We start from the raw sequence: 25,216 nt of genomic DNA, 5'->3' as shown, positions 1-25,216 counted from the left end.
CTTTCCAAGTCCTGTCTGCTCAGCCTTACCTTTGCATAGTAATGGAATGGACGGGTCATCACAACTAGAGGTATAACATTTATTACCATCTTCCATCTCATTGTTGACTGTGTCACCATTTCCGACATTCTTGCTTTTAAGGCTAAAGAAACTTTGCATCCTCGCATTGTACCTGAAAGTGCAAAGGAAAGGTCTGAAAATGTTGGATTGTTGCGTTTCCTCATCAAAATTTTAAGCGTCTGAGACCAACTTATGCAAGTGAGCAGTAAAGCCTAGATGCATGTTCTCTGACAACCGACAGGAAGTTAAGAGAAAGGACCATCCAATTCAGTGGCAAGCTGATGGGAGAGCAAGGGCTGCACCTCTCTCATGAGATACAGCAAATTGCAAAAGGGCACTAGAGCAGATTTAGTGAAGGTAAAACACTGGAGCTGTGGAGCTGTACAATGGCTTCTTTCCTCCTGCATCAGCTCGCAATTCACCTCACTGTTTCTCTCAGTACTGTGTTCCCCATGGCAGGTGACTGAGTATTTCTGGCCCCGTTGACCATACCCTTCTAAAGAAAGAACGCATCTATAGCACTAGGGTGTGATCTAAGAGGGCTGTCGATGAACTCTCCTAAGACCCGATGTAGGAGAAAAGGGCGGCTGAAGTTCCAAAAGAGGTAATTTGTGAGGGGAAGGCACCAAGGGGTAAGTCTAAGCAACTTTCAGTAGAAGGGTGAACTCACAGACCCTAGCAGTAAGTCAGAGGCAGTGACACTACAGAAGAAGGATGTCAGTATACAATCTGGTATGACATGGTCTGAAGATCAATACACGCTTAGTAGCCTGTCTAACGTTCCTCGATCTTGCTCTTCAGAGATTACAAAATACGTGTAATAACTGACATGCTGTGTGCTTACAATCCAGAGTACCCAGTGGACTTTTTCATGTATCTTTGTATAAATGACATTTTCTCTCAACTATTTCTGAAATTTACTTTAGCTCAGTGCACTATGAAAAGGATTTATGAAAATATTTGCTGATGACTGAGCACAAATTTAAAGCGAAACTGATTAAGCATAAAAAAGCAAGGGATCTTACACAGAAACATGACTGTCTGTATTGTCCCCAGCAGGAAGGCCGAGGACAAAACCACACCAAAAGAGTGACGGTCAATTAACACCTAAAGAGCATACGGAGGAGAAAAGCACTTACTTCATGATAAGTATGTAGAATGAATACATAATGATGAGTACAAGGCTTTCCCACCTCAAAGAGACAAAAAAAGTATTAAAGGCCATTCAAACAGCTGTATGCTTTACAAGTTTTACGTAGGAGTGTGCATTAAATATCCAGTACAAGTCACATTTGCGTACACAGGATTCACGTCATTAAGATTTGATGGTGTCTCAGCAGAACGGGAGGGAAGCAGACTCTCATGTTCCAATAAACACGCAAATAAAATGTAATGCATACATTTCAGAAATGTGCTATGCAGACTGAAACCATAGCTACCCTCTGAGGGTCATAATGCCAGGGCCTTTTGTCGTTTCAGTGCTGAAGCACAGGCCAGGCACCCTGAGAGGATGCTTATGATCTTCCACTAGGATCCCACCTTGGACTGTTCTTTGGGGCACCCAGCATCCCCATAAATGTTACCAGCCAGATTCAGAGCAGCAGAACTTTGGTTACCCTCTCCGCACATGTGAGTCTTCAGGCTTTACATAACAGCCTATTTACTTTGTCAATGTTTCCCTTTCCGGGGTCTTAAATTTTCTTTTAGTTTTCCCTGATCATCATAAAAAATATAACCAAAGAAAATACACAGGATTTCCTAGGTGTCAAATCCAGCTCATACTCTCAGTGTGCATGAATGAAAGCTAATTACACTGCAACTCTATTTACTGATCAGTCTCATGGCAAATACGGGACTGCAGGGAATAATTTACACAACTTACCATTCTATTTTCTCATCATATATGAACTAGAAGAAGGGAAAAAAAAAACACCACACACATAAATTGACCATTTCTCTGATCTATCTTGAAAAACAGTCATATTTATTTAATAAATATCAGTCATATCTAGCCAGAAGCTACTCAAGTTTTGACCCTTTCTAAGCAGAACTTTCACTGTATGGACTGTACTCCTCACAAAGCACAAACCTTGTGACCAAGGCTTGGATCCCTCTTGGTGATTGTTACAAATACTATTTAGTAAAACAGTGTGAGCATGTGCAGACAGACAGGTATTTACACACGTACCCACACGCTGTGCTATGTCAAAGACAGCGAAGTCATGTATTCTGAAGAGACCTACCTCTGAGTCCTGTTAACAGCTAGACCAGTTTTAGCAGGAAAGGCAACCATTTTACTTCTGCTCTTAGGCCAAGTGGTTATACACATTTTACTCCACCCTATGTAACTCCTGTAACTAAAGGGGCAGCTAGTGATCCGTATTTACTACAAAACAAACTAAGCGGATTCTTCCCTTCCTTGCTGCCAGACAAGGAAATGCATCCATTCAGGAACTACTACACTGCTCTAGTTGTATCTCACCTGTGCTCTATTTAGAACAATTTACCCAGAATCTGCAAAATAAAATTACTGTGTAGAAGCAAGAAACAGCCTACCCTATTTAAAATAGAGGTGCAACTCAAAATTTTTCATTTGCACAATGAGCAGTCCCCTAGGTCAGAAGAGAGCGCTAACTGCACTGTTTAAGAGGAGCCTGCTACCCCGCAGAACCTTACAGACTGTAGGTACAAACCGAATGGACACTGACGGACATGATGGACATGTATTCTGTGGGGTTCTCTGAAGCTTTCATATTTGGACCATATTGTGGAGCTCACTTCCAGCTGTCACTAGAACTAGCTAGGAAAAGAATTGTTTACTAGTGTATATCAATGGTTAGAAGACTGGTTCTCCAAAAATTCAAGCAACGAAACACGTAATTGGTAAGAGAACTACTTACAACAATAAGTATGATCACAGATATCGTGTAGTACGCAGAGTCCCGGAACACAGCCCACTGGGTGAGACGAACCACCTGAAAAACACCACACCTTCAGCCAACAAAAATAAGGGATTTTAAAGACAAAACATAGGCCTTCATCTTGCAATCACTTAGGTGTGTGAGCAGAATTATTATTAGCAACGATTCTGGAACCAGTCACAGTTTATGCTAACAGGAAGACATATCAGTCTGTTAGACAATGGATCTATAATAACCCAATACTAAAAATCATATAGAAACTTCCATTAATGAAATATATTTTTAACTAATGATATTTTAATTGGCCATAATTTCAATTGTAAAGTATAATTCATTGTACTGCAGAAAATCAATGGTTCCCACTTCATTATAGTTGTGGATATATCGGACTTAATACCTGAAAAAATATGATACAGTCTAACCACCTAGTGAGTAGATGGAGCAAATCTCATGCTTGTGTTCTAAATTCTTTGATCACCACCAGTACCAGGAAGGATTAGCAGATGCCACTGATACAGTTGACTGTGAACACAGTATTGTATGAAGAGGAACCAGTCTCCTCTGTATGCAGAGTGCTGAAACTACACCTATTTGTAAACGATTTGTAAATTCTTTCCAACATTTGACATTTTTCACAAAGCCAGCTCTTTTTTTTTTTTTTTTAACTAAGCTCCTTTTTTTTTTTTTTTATATTTTCTCATGGAAACCCCTGAATTGTAAATAATTGAACTCCATAAAGATATGAACTCCATACTTACTCCATAAGTATCTTACTAACCTGTCCTGCAAACAGTCCACAGACACGCCCACAGACACCGACAATGCAGAGGATGTTGAAAACTGCTAAACCGACGATGGTCCCTACTCCTACATCTCCATGAGTGATAAATACTCCTGCAGAGGGAGCAAAACATGCATTATTATCTCTGTTGTTTCATTTTAGGTCACAGGCAATTACTTAGAACATGCACTACCTGAGAACAAGAGACAATTTGAATGTTTAACCAAAACACGTTTCATACTAAATGCTCACTTCTCTGTGGAATATTTTGTGCTTTTAGTCTAGCTAGCAGCTCCCCATTTTTGGCTTAACATCTCCACATATATATTTTTATTAAAAGTAAATGATTTCTTTGCCAGTTAGTTCAACAGTAAGTCCTGTATTTCACAGCTTGGTTGTTAGTGGTACAGTAATCCATTTAAATGAGTATATAAACCATCTCCAGTCACATCAGGAGCATGGAATTTATTTCAAACAGTATAATAAAGCACAAAAACCTTTCTCCCAGGTATTTAATATTTAGTGTGCTCTTCCTTGCAATGTCTCATGGGAGTAAGAGATTCTTCCCGAAAAAAATGATAGCCACTTTGGGTGCAGTAACGTGTGCCTTCTGACTCGAACAGACAACAGGATTCAGAATCAACCTGTTCTAATACCAACTTTTTACTGAAGCCACATATGCCTCAGATCTGTAACATAATTGTATCAGAATGACAAAAATTAATGGCTGGAGTGTACCTCCAGGGATTATCTAACGTAGCCTGCAGCGCTGAGGCAGAACCAAAGACAACGTGAATGTACTACAGAGCTGTATCTACTTGTACTTTAAATCTTTCACTAAAGGGAGCCTTAAAGGCTTACACTCGCTGCTTTTAATAAGTTGCACGTGAAGTTATAGCACATTCATTTAGACTGTATTTCCCTAAAGTTGGTAAAAACGTCAGTCGGGATAGTAGCAGAAAGCCTACTAAGGCTTTACTGAAGACTTCTTTATCAAATTTAAGCCACTGTAGTGCTAGAAATCTACAAACTAGTTGCCATTACTGAAACTTGGTGGGACAAATCCCAGGACTGAAGTGTGGCTATGGATGGCTACAGGCTGTTCAGAAGGGACAGGTGAGGAAGGAGCGGTGGAGGTGTTGCCCTCTACATCAAGAAATGAAGAGAGTGTGAAGAGCTGCCTCTGAAGGATAGCGACAAGCAGGCTGAAAGCCTATGGGTAAGAATTAGAGACTGGGGCGACAAAGGGAACCTTGTGGTTGGTGTCTACTACAGGCTGCCTGATCAAGGAGAGCCTATATGCAAGCCTTCTTACTCCAGCTATAGGAGGCAGTGCGCTTGCAGGCTCTCGTCCTGCTGGGGGACTTCAACCATCCTGACATTTCCTGGAAAAGTAGCACAGTGAGTGTAGGCAATCCAGGAAACTCTTGGAGTGCACTGAAGATAACTTCTTAAGCCAGGTAATAGCCAGCCCCACCAGAAGAGATGTGATACTGGACCTGATGGTTACCAAAGCAAGTGAGCTAATTGGTGCAGAATTCTGTGAATTCTGTGAATTCTGTGAATTCTGTGACTGCAGTGACCGTGCACTGCTGGAGTTCACATACCTAAGGGATGCGGGTCAGGTGAAGAGTAAAGTCAGGACCCTGAATTTTAGGAAAGCAAAATTCCAGCTCTTCAAGGAGTTAGTCAATAGGACTCCCTGGGAAACTGCCCTCAGGGACAAGGGAGCAGAACAGGGCTGGCAGATCTTTAAGGATGCTTTCCACAGAGCGTAAGAGCTCTCAATCCCCAGGTGTATGAAATCAGGAAAGGAGGGCAAGAGACCAGCATGGCTGCGTCAAGACCTGCTGGTCAAACCAAAGGGCAAGAAGGAAATGCACAGGCAGTGGAAGAAGGGACAGGTGTCCTGGGAAGAGTATAGGGACACTGCCTGGTTGTGTAGGGATGGGGTCAAGAAGGCCAAGGTGCATCTCCAGCTGAACTTGGCAAGGGATGCAAAGAGTAATAAGAAGGGCTTCTACAGGCATGTTAGCCAGAAAAGGAAGGTCAAAGAAAGCGTACACCACCACCACCCCCCCCCGCCCGCAATGAGCAAGACTGGCAAACTGGTAACAACGGACGAGAAGAAACCTGAGGTACTCAACAACTTTTTTGCCTTGGTCTTCACCAGCAAACTCTCTTCCCATACCTCTCAAGTGGATGGACCACAAGACAGGGACTGGGGGAGAAAAGTCCCTCCCACTGTAAGAGAAGATCAGGTTCATCACCACCTGAGGCACCTGAACATACAGAAGTTTATGGGAGCTGAGGAGATGCATCCCCAAGTCCAGAAGGAACTGGCTGATGTCATTGCCAAGCCACTCTCCATGATATTTGAAAAGTCATGGCAGTCAGGTGAAGCCCCCGGTGACTAAAAAAAGGGAAACATTGCACCCATTTTTTAAAAGGGTAGAAAGGAGGATCCTGGGAACTACAGACCTGTCAGCCTCACCTCTGTGCCTGGAAAGATCATGGAAGAGTTCCTCCTAGAAGCTATGCTAAGGCACATGGAGGACAGAGAGGTGATTCAAGACAGCCAGCATGGCTTCACCAAGGGCAAGTCCTGCCTGACGAACCTAGTGGCCTTCTATGATGGAGTGACTACATCAGTGAACAAGGGAAAAGCTACAGATGTCGTCTATCCAGACTTCTATAAGGCCTTTGACATGGTCACACACAACATCCTTCTCTCTAAATTGGAGAGATATGGATTTGATGGGTGGACTGTTCAGTGGATGAGGAATTGGTTGGATGGGTGCAACCAGAGGGTAGCAGTCAATGGTTCGATGTCCAACTGGAGACCAGTGACAAGCGGCAATCCTCAGGGGTCAAACGTGTGCTGTTTAACATCTTTGTTAGTGCCATGGATGTTGGGATTGAGTGCACCCTCAGGAAGTTTGCCAATGACACTAAGTTGTGTGGAACGGTCAACACGTTGGAGGGAAGGGATGCCAGTCAGAGGGACCTGGACAGGCCTGAGATGTGGGCCTGTGTGAACCTCATGAGGTTCAACGAGGCCAAGTGCAAGGTCCTGCACATGGGTTGGGGCAATCCCAAGTGCAAATACAGGCTGGAGGATGAAGGCGTTGAGAGTAGCCCTGAGGAGGAGGACTTGGAGATGTTGGTTGATGAGAAGCTCAACGTGAGCTGGCAATGTGCGCTTGCAGCCCAGAAAGCAAACCATATGCTGGACTGCATCAAAAGCAGCGTGGCCAGCAGGGTGAGGGAGGGGATTCTGCCCCTCCGCTCCACTCTGGTGAGACCCCAGCTGGAATACTGCATCCAGCTCTGGAGCCCTCAGCACAGGAAAGACCTGTTGGAGTGGGTCCAGAGGAGGGCCACAAAGATGATCAGGGGGCTGAAGCACCTCTCCTATGAAGACTGGCTGAGAGAGCTGAGGTTGTTCAGCCTGGAGAAGAGAAGGCTTCAGGGACACCTTATTGAGGACTTTCAATAGTTAAAGAGGGCTTATTAGAAAGACGGCCCTTTTTAGTACGGTCTGTTGCAATAGGACAGGGGGTGACAGCTTTAAACTTTAAGAGGAAAGATTTAGACTAGATATAAGGAAGAAGTTTTTTACAATGAGAGTGGTGAAACAGTGGAACAGGTTGCCCAGAGAGGTGGTGGTAGATGCTCCATTCCTGGAAACATTCAAAGTCAGGTTGGATGGGGCTCTGACCAACTGGATCTAGTTGAAGGTGCCCCTGCTCACTGCAGGGGGTTGGACTAGATGACCTTTAAAGGTCCCTTCCAACCCAAATTATTCTAAGATTCTATGAATCTTAATAGGTACTACTTTTGCCATTTAGACCTCCTCTCTACAACAATAATGTTTAATGTTTCAGAGATTACTTCAAATAATTCTGTAAGTAATGCACACCATGTCCTTCTGGCTTTAACAGACCTGACTTATCTATACATTAATTTGTTCTTTTCCCATGTTCCCCGTTCTCCTACTTCCTTGCTAAAATTAATTCTCTTTATTTGTGAAGAAAGAAGCCAGAGAGGCATCAAATATCTCAAATTGTCTCTCAGGGGACTGCAATAAATCTCTTCTTTTACTTCCTGTGTTCAGAATCAGCCATTCCTCTCTGTGTTTTGAGAGGAGATTCACAGTTTCATGAGATATTTTGAGTAGTTAATTATACCATGAACCACAGACTAGCTGACAGCTGCAATTGCTGATTATAAATTGACAGAAGAATGGTAGCACTTTTGGATAGCTCTGCTTGATCTGCTGCTGATTTTTTAACAGCAGATCTCATAAAAGCTAGTGTGTGGGTTTCATACCTATAACAGATGCAAACAGTTCTGGAGTGGAGCTCCCTGCTGCCATGAATGTGGCTCCAGCAACATCTTCACTCAAATGTAGTTTCTGGAAGAAAAGCATTGGTAATTTCAGCACTGTTACTGTATTTACATTGCACAGTTCTACAGTTGCTAAGATAGAATCTCTTCATTTTCTGGCCACAGTGCTGTTAAAGCATGAACAGTCAGTATGACACAAAATTAGACACTGCCTTCTGAGAAGGTAAATATACTTTGGGCAAGTAAAATGTTTATACCCTAACTCAGTGAAGTGTCAGATAAAATTACCTACTTTTATATAACTGAATAGCCAGTTGCGGCTTACATGTAGCTGATTAGAGAAAAGCATCTCCATAGGTTCAAAAAGATCGTAAACATCTCAAATTATTTTCATTAACTTACTTTTGGAACTCTAAACACAATCATTCAAGAATTAAGGGCAATTCTTGGGGCTCATAAAATTTGAAAATAAAAATCCGTAAGAGAAAAATGTAACCTCTGTGAATAAATCTCACAAACAGCAGGCCTGATCCTGGCTTCACTTTACAACTGTGTTAATCAAAAGTGAGTCCACTGACACAGACAAAATTAGTCCAATTAGACACAGAGAGGCCTGTGTGCTGTAGACAGATCTATTTTTATGACAGTGTCTCTTAAGCTTTAATAGGATATAGATAACTTCTGAGTTCTCAGACCAGCAGAAACATGTGTAGCTCCACAAGTCAGCTGCATCAATTTAATACTGTCTGAAGATCCTTCCCTTGAACTATAAAGAAGGTTTTATGGAGGAGCTTTTTCCTTTGTGAGAGTCTCTAGACTCATCTTTAGCACCTTGTTTTTCTTCCAAGGATAGAAAAGTGATCAGTGACAGAAGGACCAGCACAGAAATCCTGTATTTTTCAGGCAGTGTGCAACACTTTGAGCTGATAAAAATGGCATCCTACAGGACTTGACAAAACATAAATACAAGCCCTTATTGTACCATTTGATTTATTGCCAATCATACTGTTGTAGGAGCTCAAACTTACGTGTGCTACCTGAATTCTTCTTGGCTATTTTAATGCTCAACAGAACATCAGACAAGAAGCAAAGATTTTATGAAGGATTCGTGACAACTTAATTGGTACAACCCAACTGGTACAACTTAAACATGGTGTATAAGGTGTATGCTGAGGACAGAACATCTGAAAAAGGGACAGAAAAGATCCCTATTGAGGATTTTACTATTTTTGGCCACCTCCCTTATTCTTCTATTTGTTCTTCTATTGATAAGTCTAAGTACACAGCTTGTACAACACTAATAGGAATTTAGTACATATATCCATAGGAAAATAGACTTTTTAACTAGCTACAGTAGTTTTTCAGAAAACGATCACACACGCTTTTGTTAAAAAGCAAAGGAGATGAGATGTTCATCTTGCCCTCAAAAAGGTATTAAAATCTGGTTTTGTATTTTGCATTCATTTTGTAGTAGTTCACCAAAGCCTTACCTAGCACAACATTTACATGCCAGGTATCCTACCCTGTCCTGATCAACTCGCTTAATTTGAATTAATTGAATGCAATTTTGCAGAGTCTTCTCAGCAACTGTGTAAAGGAATTACATTTATTTACTATTCTTTGCATGTAACAGGTATTCTGGTTCCATATCAAACCAAGTTATGTACTTTTCTCATGCATTCTCCCTTTTCTCCACTTTATGCTAGGACCACATACACTTGCTTTCTCCTTGCTGATACAGTGGTAGCTGTGCAATAAAATTTGCATAGCCAACACATTAATTTATTTATGTATCATTTCTGTTCACAAGTGACTTTTTAAACTGGGAGTACAATAATAAACACAACGCACCCATATGCCATATCCACCCAAGCTATGTCCCGCAGGTATTTAAGAGTGGGTTTTGCCATCTGATCTGATTAATCTTTCATTTTTTCTCCTTGAGCGTGGCCAGGGGGATCAATGTGCCCAGACCACAGGTTCATTTTTTGAAGGAAAGCTCAAATCATTTGAAAAGGACTGAGGCCAAAAAGGTGACAGGAATGAACTCCAAACAACAATGGCACAAAATATTTGATTCTATAATACTCTCTAAATAAATTTCCAAAAAAGGAATAAAGTTCTTTAACATACCTCACAAATTTTCTCTAAGGATGGAACAAAGAAGTCATCACATACTATAGCCAAAGCATAGAACATATAAAGAGCCTGTAAAAAAAGTAAATTCAGGAAATACTTCAGATTTTTCCCGTACATGGGAAGAGGAAAGAAGGTAATACTTTATTTATTCAGACTAGTGGAAATATATAGCTCCATTTTTTATTCCATACCAAATATAAATCACTCTGCTGATCAATATATGGCATAAAAATAAGATTCTTGAATGTAAGATTAAGTTTAGGACAAGAATGCTTGCCAGACCCTAAAATATGAAAGGCACGACAGTTTGACAGAATAGGGTGCCGCAACAGATTTCACATAAAAGAAAGTAATGGGCAAGGCTTACAGAGTTACGTAGTCATCAGCTATATTTTCAATTCATTATCGGACCAAGTAATTAAATAGAAAGTAACACTATGTTGATCAACAATACTCAAGAAATAATCACACGTGGAAATAAGCAGACCCTGACCACGGCTCACTGCACCAAACCTCTCAGGAATGACGCTGGTTCCCTGCATACATGTCATTCTCCCACTTTCTTATGTGGCTTTATCTGCTGTGCTCAGGCAGTGGGCCTAATCCTGCTGTTGTCTATGATACACAACTCCGTTTTACTTTACTTTCCCTGAGCTGGCAATCGAAAACTGGAGTCCGCAGGCCTTACTTGTTTTGGGTTTTTCTACAATAAAATATAAAACTCCCCATGACATTTTCTATATTTCTTCAGGGCTGTTTTTTTTTTAATTACAATTGCATCTTTTGCATAGAGGCACAATAGGAAAGAAAGAGAATCAAGAATCTTCCACACCATCGTTGATGCATCAACAAAGAAATCCCAAATCCTGTTTATACAAGATGAAATAGAAACAAATACAAGTCTGTGATCCATGCAGCCAGGATGGATGTATAGGCACTGCAAATTCAGGCTTGCATCATTTTCTTAAATAAATCAGAATCATTTAGGTTGGAAAACACCCTTAGGATCATTGAGTTGAACCATTAACCTAACACTACCAAGTCCACCACTAAACCAGGTCCCTAAGAAGTTACCTTTTGAACATTTGTACCCATCTGGGCTTATTAGAAACACTGAAATCAAAGTATCAGAAACATGTTGATGTAGACAGAGCTTTATTTAGTAAGGCCATTAAGATGATTAACATCTTACAAGACAAAAGGAAAACAAAAATGAAGCACAGTAGAGAAAAACTTACGGCAATGATATGAAGCAGAACCCCTCCTTGCTGCCGTTCTTTATTTGTAAACACATCTTCAGGAAATTCATTAATGGCTGAAAGAGAAATATACTTTTTTAACAAAAAATTTACAGCATGTATAAACGGAAGACTGAAAAATACGGAGGCATCTGTAGAAATATATGATCAAACATGAGTGTATCTTCCAATTTCTTATGTTCTAGCTTGCCACTTCAGAATCTCTTTTCTGCTCTGTAGAAAAAACAGAGAACTGATACTTAGGTGTTATTAATTATCATCATTCCAGTGACTTAAACCAATCTCCACTGTACTATGAGTTTCACATTCTTAATGCCTTATTTTTACTATTGTCTCCTCTAAATATACTTCCAAAGTGATAGGCACAGGCACAAAAATTCATCCTGAAATAATATTCCTAGCTTTAGGTGTGTTTTGCCTGAAAAATTACACAATGGTCATACCCTTCCATCAGGTTCTTAACTACAAACCGTTATAGAGCTCCACAATCTTCCAAATTGCTTCACAAAGATTAAAGCAATTCCAAGTACTTTCTCCAGAAAGTGTACTATCTAAATCTGGCAAAGGAAGGAATGAGACAAAAATGGTAGGTGGATGATAGGAATGTGCAAAGACATGAGTTTGGGCATTATTTCTGGGTGACTGTGAAGTTGTGTGGAGCTCAGTTAAAGGATCTATGTTCCACACAAAGGCAACGGAGTGAAAAAAACGATTCCAGATGGTGGAAACAAAGACAGCAACTAAATCACAGGCCTGACAAAATATATGGGATAAAACCCATCCAGATTGACAAGACAGGCAGGGATAAAGATCTATGGTGCCTCAGACAGGAGTCTGGGAAATTTAAGGGTGAAAATTATTTCAGCCACTGGAATCCAAATGCACTGGAGTAATTAAATTACTATTCAGAAAGAGATGTTCCTTTCCGCAAGGAGTTGTAGATGTAGGTTGACAACAAGATAAGCTCGAGAAGGTTCTTATGAACTTACCATAATATACTGAAACTCAGGGAAAGAAACAGAAGGAATACATTATCATCTTCCCCATATCCAAGCCTTCCAGTTTAAAGAAATGCTTAAGAGCACAATATATGATATTTATGCTGTTCCATTTTCAATTTCAATGGCATTTTTTCTCAATCTCTCAATATAATTCTGCAAACAATAACCATGAACACAGAAACCAAGATCTTGAGGTATGGTTGATGTTTTGAGCTACTAAACTTCAAACACTCTAAACCAGCCTTATTTTCAGGCTTCTTTTCAGCCTTATTGTTGCACTGTATCTCTTTGAAGATTACACTTTTTAGAGTATCTTAAATTTGCATTACCTATAATCACCAAACACGCTTGAAAATCTTAGCTGCAGTGAGAGGATAATCTAGTTTCAAAGACCTGAATGACTTCTCATCTCCTCAGTCTTTGAGTTTTATATAAATACAAAAATGCCTCTTCTCATCTGTACTACACACACCTACATAGGTTGCATATGTCTACCTTGACAAAAACCTGAACAGTGTCTCCATGCAAAGTTGAAGATCCAATAGCTCTGTTTTTTCCTTAGTGCCCACTACCATAAATGTATTATTTTTGAATTAATACACTGGCAGCAGGCAGTATTTAAAACCTTGTATATAAATCATACCTTCCTTCCAAAAGTCAAACTTACCATTTTATGAAATCTCTCTAAATCCTCCAACCTAGTATTTGAAAGCCATTACAGTTTTGTTTAAAACTACTAAAAGTCTATAAAATATTTAGAATGAAATAAAAGTTCATCAGCAATTACTGGCTGCGATTCCTTTACTGATTTTCATTAGGCTTTTCTGTTACAACATCTTACTGTTGTAATCTGACTGGAACCAGCATCAGCACTTGGTGTGCTGAAAAGAGCTTTCCTAAGATCTAGGTGCATCTTTTCTTTAAAATCTCAGACAACAAAAACTATATAAATCTATACCAAATTTTGCTTAGGTACTCCTGAATGTGATTTCCTATGCCTAGGTTCTACTCCTGGTCCTTCTTCTGTAATCACCAGGAAAAATGAAAGCAATAGGGGATATAAATATATAAATGCACCAGGACAATAGCACAGTAATACCCAATCACTCATTGAATTATGGAACACCATTCAAGGGCATGCAGAGCACTTCAGTGTCTGAAGACCATCAGCACAGCAGTGTTTAGCAGGACTAGCGTCAAGAAAGTGGGTCTGGGTTGCTACAGAACTCCAGTCTTCAAGGGCCGTGATCTACACTGCAAAGAGATTTGTGACCTTATGAAACAGTCTGACGAAATAGCATTGCTATACAAATGCAAACCGCACCGTAAAAGACATTTGCCTATTGAGACAAACAAGTACTTCTAAAATCAAAATATGTGAATAAAACATCTTCTTTTCTGTTTGGTTTTCGTAACCGTTACCCTCAAACAATGAAAAGGATAGTGGAAATATACTGTAGTTTTGAGTTGACATTGTGCAGGATAAACCACAAACTATCAGTCAAGATGCAGCAATCTGCAATGCTTTCATCTACACATAAAGCTTTTAAGATGCCAACAGAACCTTATACGCATGTAACAGCCAAGCAGGTTCCCCACAGTAATATACTGCTATATACAGTAATAAGTAATATAATAAAATACAGTAATATCGTTCCCCCTGTGTAGCACATGTAGCAATCAGGGAGGAAGACACTTCTGGAATAATATTGGAATACCATCAAATTTAAGAACCTCTTGTCAGTTATGCTAGCTGCCAAACACAACATTTCTCAGAGGACTTATTCCCTACCCCATGAAATAAAGTACGTCAAAAAAATTAATCAGCACCCAAAGCATGCGGTTTTAAATAAATTCTCCCAATTAACAATTAATATTAAAGAAAATTATTAATAACTTAAAAAGCATTAAGGAGACTTCTTTGGGAGAACAGACCCAGAGGTACAGCTGCTGGCCTCTTACATGGTATGATAACATCACTGGCTAAAATACCATGCCCACACGGATAAATTTAGGACACGCATACTAGTTTTCTTATCGCATCTCCCATTTGTCGTCTGCCTCCTCCATCCAAGCCGTGGCTGTGAGAATACACGTATTCCAGCAACGCACTAGGAGAGCCGAGACCAGAGCCCTGGCCTGAGTCTCCAGCAATGATAAGGTCACCCTGCACGTGGGCTACATCCTTTCACACACCCTAATGCAAAGGTCTGCAGCTCCCATCACAGGTGCTTGTGCCAGGAGCACCATCCCCCTCGCTGCTACCGTATGGAGAGGGAACATGTCCCTGCCCCATAACTTAGCAAAATGGATGTGTCATCTGGGAAACTATTACTTACCTGGTAATCTCATTCAGTTGACTGTAAAATATTTCGCAGTGTAACATTAAAAATGCTTAAGTCAGAATAAACTGAAGTTTGAAGAAGCATGAATAAAAATCACTTTCTAATCTTTCTAATGTGACTTTACTTATTCGAAGTTAATACTAAATAGGAAATCAGGAGACCAGAAGATGTCAAAAGTAAGAGCCAGAAGTTAGAAGCCAGGGATCTGATAACCAAGCAAAAGCAAACCAGCTTCACTGCGAACCATCTTGCTTCATATGCAGTCTCCTGATGTAGTATTTATAATAAATAACTACTTGTAATAAATATCAGCAGAGGTAATTTTAAACGAATTAACGTGAAGACAGCTTTTCTCAAAGATACCGCTCCTCTCTACACAGAATTCACGGCATGCAATTGTTCCCACATACAGACACTACGAAATCATCTTTAAGTCAGGGAAATGAAGCAAGGCTCTCGAGCTTGGTAAGTAAGATTCTTTTTTTCTTAATGAAATGGGCACTTGGCAGTGAGTTCCAAGGCAAAGTTTAGAGTTTTTCAGTATAAGCATTTGCTGTCTTTATGGCTTTATAATCCAGATAAACATAGGTCTTGTATAACTGTCATCTATAAATTCTGTATACCTTATCTACAGGCACTGTTCCTTATTTACTCACTGTATCATGGTTTAATATTTTAAACAAAGATTTGTTTTTCTTACCTAGTGCAATGATAACCTGGTTGCTGAGGAAAAGGCTGTTTGCATTCCCAAGGCTCCTAGCTCAGGCCTGAGAATCAACATCACTTAACTGAGGGGGACAGTGGCCCTCCCTCATCTGTGTGAGCTGACCAAGGGTACAGGACATCATCATGGAGTTCGGGAAAGCGCCGTCTGCCCTCACAGTACAATCTGATGTGTGTGCACAGCGGGGCACTGCTCTGCTTCACACAGAGATATTTTCTGGTGTATGGGAGACAGAGCTAGCTGGCAGCCCGAGTGGGAGCCACGTCTCCTCAGTTTGTACTGAAAAGAGACAGAACAGATGGAAGAAGATGAAATGAAGAGCAGTACATTTAATGGGGCTAACCTTTGCCAAAAAAAGGAGAGGAACATATACCAATCATCTTAAAATCAGCTAGAAACAGAAATATTTATCCTGCTGGTACTGTTGCAAACCCGTGGCTCCTGCAGCTCATCTTATCAAGCACAGACTTTTTGAGGGGGAAGGGAGGGCACCAAGAAAGCCAAGTCGACATTGGAACTGTCATCCTTCTGCAGCTCGTTCCCTCTCCCCGATCATGACATGAGTGGGGAAACAAAAGCAGCTTATCCAGCCACGACTCGGAGGGGACACCACCACCTTTCTTCCCGAGTGACAGAAACAAAAAATCCATGATTATGCCATGACAGAAAGGATGATTCATCTTCGATAAAAAGCTCTGGCTGAGCTGTCTGTGGCTAAAGAGCTACACAAGGCATGCAAATAGCATGCCTCAGAACAGAATGTAATAGCAGCTGCACAGCTTAAGCTCTCTGCGTGGCTCCGGAGTGAAGATCTGGGATGCAGCAGCCGGGGTAACCCAGGCACACCAGTGACACCTGCCCAGACTTAGGCTGTTACCGGATTACTTCTGGGTACCATCAGAGCATTGTTCCCGTATGCCCTATCCATACTGTGACAGGCAGACTGCCAACGCAGCTAAGTTTCAAAATCTCCTAAGCCTGACAGAACATCTCAACAACCACGTGGATCTGTGGTTTTATAACCTGCCTCAACATGTGATTTCTTCACCTTATCAGCAGTTGATTTACTCACAGAGGCAACAAACATGCCAACTCTTAATACCTGCTAAGCATTCAAGCCTGTTAGAACTCTTTAATTTCTCTCCACAGGGAGAAGGGAGCTGTAGTTGTTTGAAAGGACAGACGCAATCGGCTCCACTCTGCCTTTGCAGGAAGGGGGTTAAGCAAATGATGTACACAGAAGCCCACTTCTCCTTTTAATGCCTGCATGTTCTTCCTCTGCCTTTGTTCCTCTGTCCCTTCAGACCCTTCCACATCTACAGACTGCGATACCCACCCCTTTGCCCTGGAATTCAGGGCTGTTGATCATCAGACTCACCCAGGGCAGAGGTATGAGGAGAAGGACAGACGGAAGGCAGAATCACATACTTCCACTTTTACGCCCTCTATAATCCTATTCACAAACCAGCTTGAATATTTCAAATTTGTGTCATTTGTTTAAGCAGTGCAAGCAGCTTTAGGCACCTCTGCACTTAGTGTGTTTCTGCTTATGCGCAATTCCCTTTTCACATCGCAGAGCCTCATCTTCCCCAGGCCTGGTCTTGCGCTCATGTACGTTTATTTGTGCCTCAGTGACAGCAAACAAACTCCTCACTGTGTGCAGGAATGTGCTTCTTTATACCTGTCAAGCAAATGCATGCATCCTCTCCTGGTGTCAGCAGTAAAATGTGAACAGTTTGTGCACCAAGAGTTGAACCCGCAACAGCCTTCATGGTACTGCAACTTACACTAATTCATAATTCTATAGTAATACAATCTGTTGGAAGATTTGAGTGAAAGTCAGAAAATCATCACTTCTACCAACCACGTCTCCCTGAATGCAGGGGTCCTGTATGGGCTGAGTTGCAACGAATGGGATAAGGATGTCTTAGAATCACCCTTGCCTTCAAAACATTTGTGGCTTTGGCCCATACGGTTCTTCAAAATCAGTGCAATGGGAAGATTTTTTACAGAAGGAAGGTTAGCCACTTCGAAAGCAACCTGATGGCAACGGGAGATATTCCTCCCATATTCTCTTTACTATCAATGTCAAGAGGGTCAGTCTCCTGTCACGCTTCACATCTTAGCTCAGGTGCTGAAGTGGTGACAGTCTCAGAAATGACTGCGGTGAGCTCAGTACAGGCAAACAGACGTGGAGGTGGTCTTGGGGAATGGCATAATACACTCGTCTGATCCTTATGCACAGCCTGGGCGTTGTGACCGCAATTGAGCACTTTAGAAGAGCAGCGACGCTTTTGCTCATAGAAAATATTGACTTGTTTTAGTTATGTATTCCAGTGTTAACAGTGGAAACCAAGTCAACCCAAAGGTCGCATTATCCCAGTGAAACTAGTTTAGTCATATATGAAATGTACCATATGAAAGTCCTCCTTCTTAATACTGCTTCCCAAATTACAAATAAATTTTAACAGTCATTAGAAAATCATAAATGTGCCATAGCACATTAAAGCTGTATTTTTTACAGAATTACAGAAAGTCTAAATAAATGAAAAAAAAAAAAAATCACACAAACCTCAAATTTTAAAATAACCCTTTCTAACACCACAAGCTAACATGCCCTTATCTCTGATTTGTCAGTGGATAAAAATGGTATACTTAGCAAGTGCTTTCGTACAGGAAAGCTGGTAACTTAAAAATCTTACAAAGAAGAAAAAAAAAGAACAATTGACTGATAATCCCGGGTGTCATCCGGAAAAAATAAGAATTACCAAGCTTTAAGCTCCCATTCCCATTAGACAGCTGTTTCCAGTTTTCTGTAGCAGGATGACATGTGGATTTTCCCTCAAACACTCAGTCCAGCTTCTGCTGGATACTAATCTAGGCACCAGTGTTAAAGCATATCAGGAATGGGCAATTCAAAGAAATGCACCCATTTACTTGAAAAATTCTGCAAGCGAATTCCTTTAGAGACAACTCTTGAGTAAACTGGTTTCATGGATTCTACCACCTGGACAGCAACAGAGCACCCGAATGAAGTGCAATGAAATGATGTGAAATACCACCCAACTTCTTTGAGAGACATTTGTGCATAAGTGTAATGCCATGTGATGCCAAAGATCAAGCTTTCTATTTCCAGGCAAAGTACCATATGGCAGGAGGCACAGTAAGCATCCTCCTCCATAGCCCTCACCTCACAAACAGTAGAATTATGAGCAAATTTTATCTCCGTGGTATATTAACTCAATTTGCATTGCACAACCAAAAGAGGACTGCCAAATGCGATTATCTGTGTAACAGTAAGTGGCAGCTTATGAAGCAAATAACTGACTCAACCCTAAACTATTAAATCCATTTAATATATGTAAAGGATGGTGTATTAATGAAATAGCTCTCCAAACTCTCCTTCCATCACTATGAAATTATGGAAATATCTATACAAGACTGGATTAGCTATAGTAAAAAGTAACATTAATACCTTATTAAACCCTGGACTTACATTTAGTTTCTTTTCTCTTTTACAAAATGAAAAGTATCTGCACTCAATTAAGACAATGTCAATCAATCAAATGAAAATACATTAACAATTATCTGCCAATGAAAATAAAATTGAAAAGTGTGATGAAATCTCATCTCCCAGTCAAGGGAATCAGTGATGACACAGGGATGCACAAGTACTGCAACATGGGGATGCATCGGCATATCAGAGTGCAGGATTTCATGTGTACTGGGCCTTGTGTTAATGGTTTTAAATGTCCTCAAGATAACTGTAAAAGGACACCAAGGTTTGGGATCATGGATGTTTTTTTCTCCCTGGCCTCCAGCTGATATATTCTCTAGAAGCTGCCTTTAAAGAGCTAGAGATCAAGAACCTCATGATGAGTTTTCTTTTCTCTCTGGCAACAGTTAGTTATTTCACATTATTTTCTCACATGGATAGCTCTTGCCTGATGCCTTCATACAGCTGTATCTCAACTTTAAGTAGCAGTTTCATAGAAGACAGCTGGAACCTGCCTGGAACACCTCTACCACAATCCAGGATTTCAGCACAACTACGAAACTGCAAAGTCCACTCAAATTAAGTAAGAATGAGGACATGACCATTTCTAAATCACTGCTGAACAGAGGTGTAATTACCAACACTTAATTTTATTACAGTCTAAGAACAACTTACATGAAAAGATTTTAATTCAGCGTAGTGCAACGCTCTACGTCTGGCTCCGTTTGACAGCTCTCCACTGTTCATGTGACATAAGCTGTTGGTCTCCGTGACCACTCACAGAATTTCTGAACTCTGCTGACATCTTCCATCATTACGGTACTAGTTTTCCACAAAGCGCATGTGTATTCTTCAAAACCCCACCCAAGGACACCAACCCTCTTATTTTACACCTCAGATCCCTAAACCAGGATACTAAAATGTTTTTTTACCTCCTCCTCTTTTTTTTACTTACGGTCTCATTCTGCCTCAGCTGTGTTTACACTGCTCTGAGCCAAGGTTGCCAAAGCAGTTCAAACATTAGCAGGGTCTAGCATTGGTGCGGCTTATTCGGACACGTTATTTCCCAGCTTAGGGGGAATAATATGGTTCATCCTCCACTCAGGACTGAATAATCATTGTGGAATAATGTTAAATTGTACTACCTCATGATTGGTCTGTGAATTAATCACAGGCACCAGTCACTAGTAAATACTTTTGTCTCCTACATGGAATTTCTCTCTGGTTTCTCACTTTGAGCTTCATACATTCCACCTCCCCTCTCTGCTTCACCTTTCTCTCATTTTTTTTTTCCTGAAAGATGGTTTCTATGGCCAACAGCCTCTCGTTTCATTCCAGGGAAGAAGCCCTTTGGCTATGTAGGGTTTTGGACTCAACCTGGCTGCGTCCTTTTTAAACACAGGTAGAAAGTGATGTCCCTGACAAGATCACTAGCTGACAGGAAAAAAGACGTCCATGACATCTGCAAGGGGATTTCACTACGAATCTATTAGTAAGCTGCATAGCCAGGGAGAATGACAGTCTGGTTTCAACACCAGAGGGCTTTCAAAATCAACCAGACAAGCTGTAGTATTTACTGAAAAGATTACAAATAGTGTAACGTAATTTTAAGGCACTGTGGACTAATAACCCTCTTTGAAACAACGCACTCCATTTGGCACAAGAGAGATGTTTTTATGGAAGGTGCATTATAACTACTTAATTTTGTTACTGAATAGACATTGGAGATGCTTTTATATATACTGTTGTTGGATTATGCCTCATGAACAGCTCAACTTTCAGAGCAGACCACAACTTCCCCCTTTGTTCCCAAAATGACTCTTTCAGCAGGTGTACAAGGAACAACCACCACAGAAGTTCTCCTTGGCAGATTTCGCTACACTACTGAATTTCATAGCTGGAAGAGTCTCTTTTCTCTGCTGCTTGAATATGCAAGCAAGGTGGATCGGCTATGTGAATGTGGCCCAAGGTTGAAGTCTCCTTCCTCTCTGAACATCTGAAGAGCTCATTTGGCAGATGTCACCCATTTCAAAACTGGGATGCATTACCATTCCATTGATGCCACGTAACAACAGGATCAAAATCTGCCCTTCAAAGACAAAATGAAAAACTGGCTACCAGTGACAGAGCTAATATGAAAGACAATCACATTTATGAATGGATATGAATGGAGTGGCGGGAAATAAGTGTTTTCCTTAGAAAATATCACTGATATTGTTTCATGAACATGTCTGCTTGCAGACTGGCTATAAAAGTATTTTTCTATACAACCAAGGTCCTTCTTCCCCGCCTTCTTCAGTGAATAAAACAGGGTGTTACTACCTCCTTATATGTGCTGGAGATAGACCTCAAATAACAAAATACAAGGCGATTTCCTGCCTGGTACATCCTCAATAGAAGTGACAACCACATTCAAACTGCAAAATGACTGGCAAAATTTCACTTGATCAAAGCCAGACCACAGATTAAGTTTGAACTGCTGGCACCTTGAAAAGGTACCAGGTTACTTGAAAACTGAAGAGATTACGCGTAGAAAACAATGAGAAGGAAGAAAGAAGCAACCACACGAGCTGCCAGAGCAGCTATCTTTCAGAATAGAAGTGCACTTTAAACGAAACCGTGCTATTGTGCCTTCAGCACAGTTAATGCATAATAATAGGCTTTTGAATCCCTTCTACTTCAGCAAAAGCTGCAGCATGGCTCATTTAAAAGCAGCTGTATTGGCACAGGCCATTCTTTTTGCCCAACTGCATGGAAAAGAAAGTGAAATTCAATAGTTAAAATATACGTATTTTTACTGTTTTTATGATACCAAATCCAAGTAGGGATTTTAACTATACAGGAAAATTGTGTTACTCTCCAAGTTGAAACAGCACAAAAACTATAGATGATAAATTCTACTAGGTGAAGATTATCTTAAGTTAAATAAAATGGTTTTCTAGAAACAAATGGGCATGAGGTAGCAGAGCAACATCAGACTTTAAGTCAGGCCTACAGAAACCAAACAGAGAAAGGCATAAAGTCAGACATGGGTATTGCTTGAACTGTCTTTACTTTTTCTTTCTGGATATAGGAGGAAAATGCTGGACGGCAGCAGTAGAAAGACCTACTCAAACATTTATTCCTCCCCCTGCCAATTCAGGATTGTTTCCAACAGTGAGTTTTCTTGTGCTTTGTCCAAAAAACTCCATCAATCAAGAGGGAACAGGTAAAATACAAAGACACAATAATAAGGCAGAGGAAGACCCTCAAGGCTGTTCATTAGGTGACCTCTCTGGGGCCAGAATTCCCAAGAGGGTTCAGCACAGGCAAGCCAAGAGTTTCAAGGAACTCAGCTCACCACGGACACCATGTCCAGCCCTTATAAAAATGAGGGTGTTGATGCCACAAGCTGAGATCAGCTGATCAATTCTCTAAATTTTGCTTTTATTTCAGAAGGAAGCTGAATTTTGAAGAACTGTTTCAAGTTGCATATATTAAGATCTAAAAAAACAAGTGTTAAAAACCACTGGATCTATAGTGAAGTCAGGTTTTGGAGTGGAGTACTTAGCATAATTTTTTGTTCCATATACCCCTTGGTGCTTTGAAAAACTCATTTTCATATGGACAAACAGAAGCCCAACAGTTTCTCCCTGTGAGCCATGCTCATTTGGTGTAGCCAATTCTCATTACTTCATTGTAAACCACGCCGTAATTGTTTTTTACTTTTCCTGAAGCCAAGGTCCTGGAATCATGCAATTATCTAAGAATATCAGCCTTCACTTAAAACAAAAAAATCTGCTTCTAGCTTTTGTGTTTGTAGAAGAGGGCCCAAGCCCAAAAATCTAAAAGGCTTATGAAACCCAAAAGACAAACGACAAAGAGACCCAGACTTGTTTATCTTTTAAATCAACATCACAATTTTGCAGGGCCAGGTTTACACTTTCTGAGCACACAAGATTACTAGCATTACTCTTTAGTTCATATGCTTTAGCTCAAAGTCTCATATACATGCACGTTCCAGCACGAAGTTTCTGCCCAATGACGTAAAATGATGCCAACATGTTTCTTACACCATAGACTAAAGCCTACTTCACGTTTTCCACACAAGTAATCTCATCTAAAGCAACCAAGATGTAACCCTCCAGCTCCTACAACACAATTCATTTACTAAATAAGTAATTTTTCAAATGGCAGATTTGCACAGTTCTGTGATATTTTTCCCCAGACAATATCCCTTGGGGCATTTTCTCCTTAATCTACAAATTCAATAAGGAGCTGGAGTACTTCAAGAATAATCTCTTTTCGATCCTAGCCTCTACTACATACTTCAGCAGCCTCACATTTGATATGAAATCTGGTGAGCAAAACCAGCTTCTTAAAAGATTTGGAGGCTTCCACATATTTAGCAGCATCTTAAGCAGCACTTAAGATTTGAGGAAGCAAAAGTTATTTTTTTCCTAAATGCATAGCAATTATTCCAGAATAAAAATCATCTTAATCCAGAATAGAGGCATACAGCAGGAGAGTCCACTGCTGGAAGGTAAAAAAAAAATAAACATTACAATAATTCCACAATCCAAATTTACCGTCTTTCTCACACCGACTTTGTCCACGTGAAATCCTACTTCATGATTATTTAATAGCTGTAAATGAATACTGCCATGAAGCTCATACCAATTAACATAAAGAAGGAGGGACATAATCTTCACTTTGAGCAGTGCATACACAAAGCTGAGTAAAAGGCCAAAGGCCATAGAATTGAAATTAGCAAAAGGAAAGAGAAAGGGGGAAAAAAGGACATAGATTTAGTGATGTCACAGCCCAATGAATCAATCATGAAAATCACGAAAGATTAGTACAGAGTTTTTTTAGACTTTAGAAATTAAGTGTAGAAGAATGTACAGTTTAATACAAGACACGTCTCTGTAGCGTAGCCAGGTCAGCTACCAAGAATAGGAGAACTACTGTCACACAAGCTTCAGCACGTATGGTACAAGCCCTGCTGGGAGCCTGCATATATAGGTCATAGCTGGAGCTTCTGCTTCACTGCTGCTGGTACCACTGCTAGTTCACTTAAACTCAGGCCCTTCTCCATTACTGCAAAAATACTCCAGTTGTAAGTTTGGAGTGTTGCTTTCTAAAAACAAGCATCACACTGTCACAATCCTGTATGCGTGAACACTGCCTGAAACCAAGTCAGCAGAAAATCCCAAATCAGTGCATCAGAAATGTGTTTGTACCCGATGGACATTTGCACTTGGCTCAACGGGCGCCAAACTATATTGTCTGGCCTTGAGAGCCAAGAAAGGTACATTTATCTAGAGTCTCAGAAAGATACCCATGGGAAACAATCACCGTCTGTAAATATCACTGAGGTAACTATATAAAAAAAGACAGGGAATTATGGAGAGTCTCAGAACATGGTAGGAAAAGAATCAATGTCTGAAACCTAAGGAAGGAAAAAAATCAGTTAATAGATGCACTAAATTCTTAACAAGAAGAGAAATAGGAAAATCTCTTCAAGATCCCTTCCAACCTAAGCCATTCTATGAAAATGACATACTCATCTAATCATGCCTAACAGTAGCAGCTATTTAAGACAGATATATTATAAAGCACTTTCTGAGACCATATATCACAAGTTAAAAAAATCTCTAGGAACACCATCTAACATACTCTCAAAGAAACATCACACCAAGATGGTGCCCAGCAAAATGCATGTAGTTAGAAACAGCTGGTTCAAGGGATCTTTTTTAGTCTGGTCTGACTGAGGGTAGACTCCAGTGTTACCCACATCACACTTTAGAGTGCCACTCAGTGCAGTAGGACCACACAAGATATAACCAGCCGCAAAACCTACAGAATGCTTTCACACCTGCCGATGTACAAATAATACTGCCTTGCTCTTCTTTCTTAAAATAATCTCCTATCATCTTTGCCTCACTGCATCAGGTGGTTCAGAAACTGTTTTTGCTCTCCTACCTCTTGTTTAGATGAACTGAAGAGGAAAACCCATCTTCCTAATATATATTAGGCATACACAGAAAATACTTTTTTCCTGTTTATATTCTTTCTACATATATCTATTTAGGTTTGCCTCAAACTGTTAGGCAAAAAACCCCTGATGTTCAGAAATAAGGCGTATGCTTGTATTCCTG

The 25,216-nt window shown here is 40.4% G+C and overlaps 1 protein-coding gene across 1 annotated transcript in view; it reads right to left on the bottom strand.

Annotated features, from left to right (window-relative positions):
• The window catches only part of SLC24A4 (solute carrier family 24 (sodium/potassium/calcium exchanger), member 4), a 90,658-nt gene that overhangs the window by 26,361 nt on the left and 39,081 nt on the right, over positions 1 to 25,216 (bottom strand). The window contains exons 2-9 of the mRNA XM_009895466.1: positions 11,490 to 11,566; positions 10,246 to 10,320; positions 8,095 to 8,179; positions 3,760 to 3,875; positions 2,961 to 3,035; positions 1,943 to 1,968; positions 1,200 to 1,253; positions 30 to 172 (exon numbers count right to left, since the gene is read on the bottom strand). Of these exons, the coding sequence (XP_009893768.1) occupies positions 30 to 172; positions 1,200 to 1,253; positions 1,943 to 1,968; positions 2,961 to 3,035; positions 3,760 to 3,875; positions 8,095 to 8,179; positions 10,246 to 10,320; positions 11,490 to 11,566 (651 nt within the window). The remainder of the gene's footprint in view (positions 1 to 29; positions 173 to 1,199; positions 1,254 to 1,942; positions 1,969 to 2,960; positions 3,036 to 3,759; positions 3,876 to 8,094; positions 8,180 to 10,245; positions 10,321 to 11,489; positions 11,567 to 25,216) is intronic.

Source organism: Charadrius vociferus, unplaced genomic scaffold (genome assembly GCF_000708025.1).
Source record: "Charadrius vociferus isolate BGI_N301 unplaced genomic scaffold, ASM70802v2 scaffold140, whole genome shotgun sequence".
NCBI classification, from domain to species: domain Eukaryota; kingdom Metazoa; phylum Chordata; class Aves; order Charadriiformes; family Charadriidae; genus Charadrius; species Charadrius vociferus.
The sequence above is the reverse complement of the archived record's forward strand: the minus strand, read 5'-3'. Positions and strand labels throughout refer to the sequence as shown.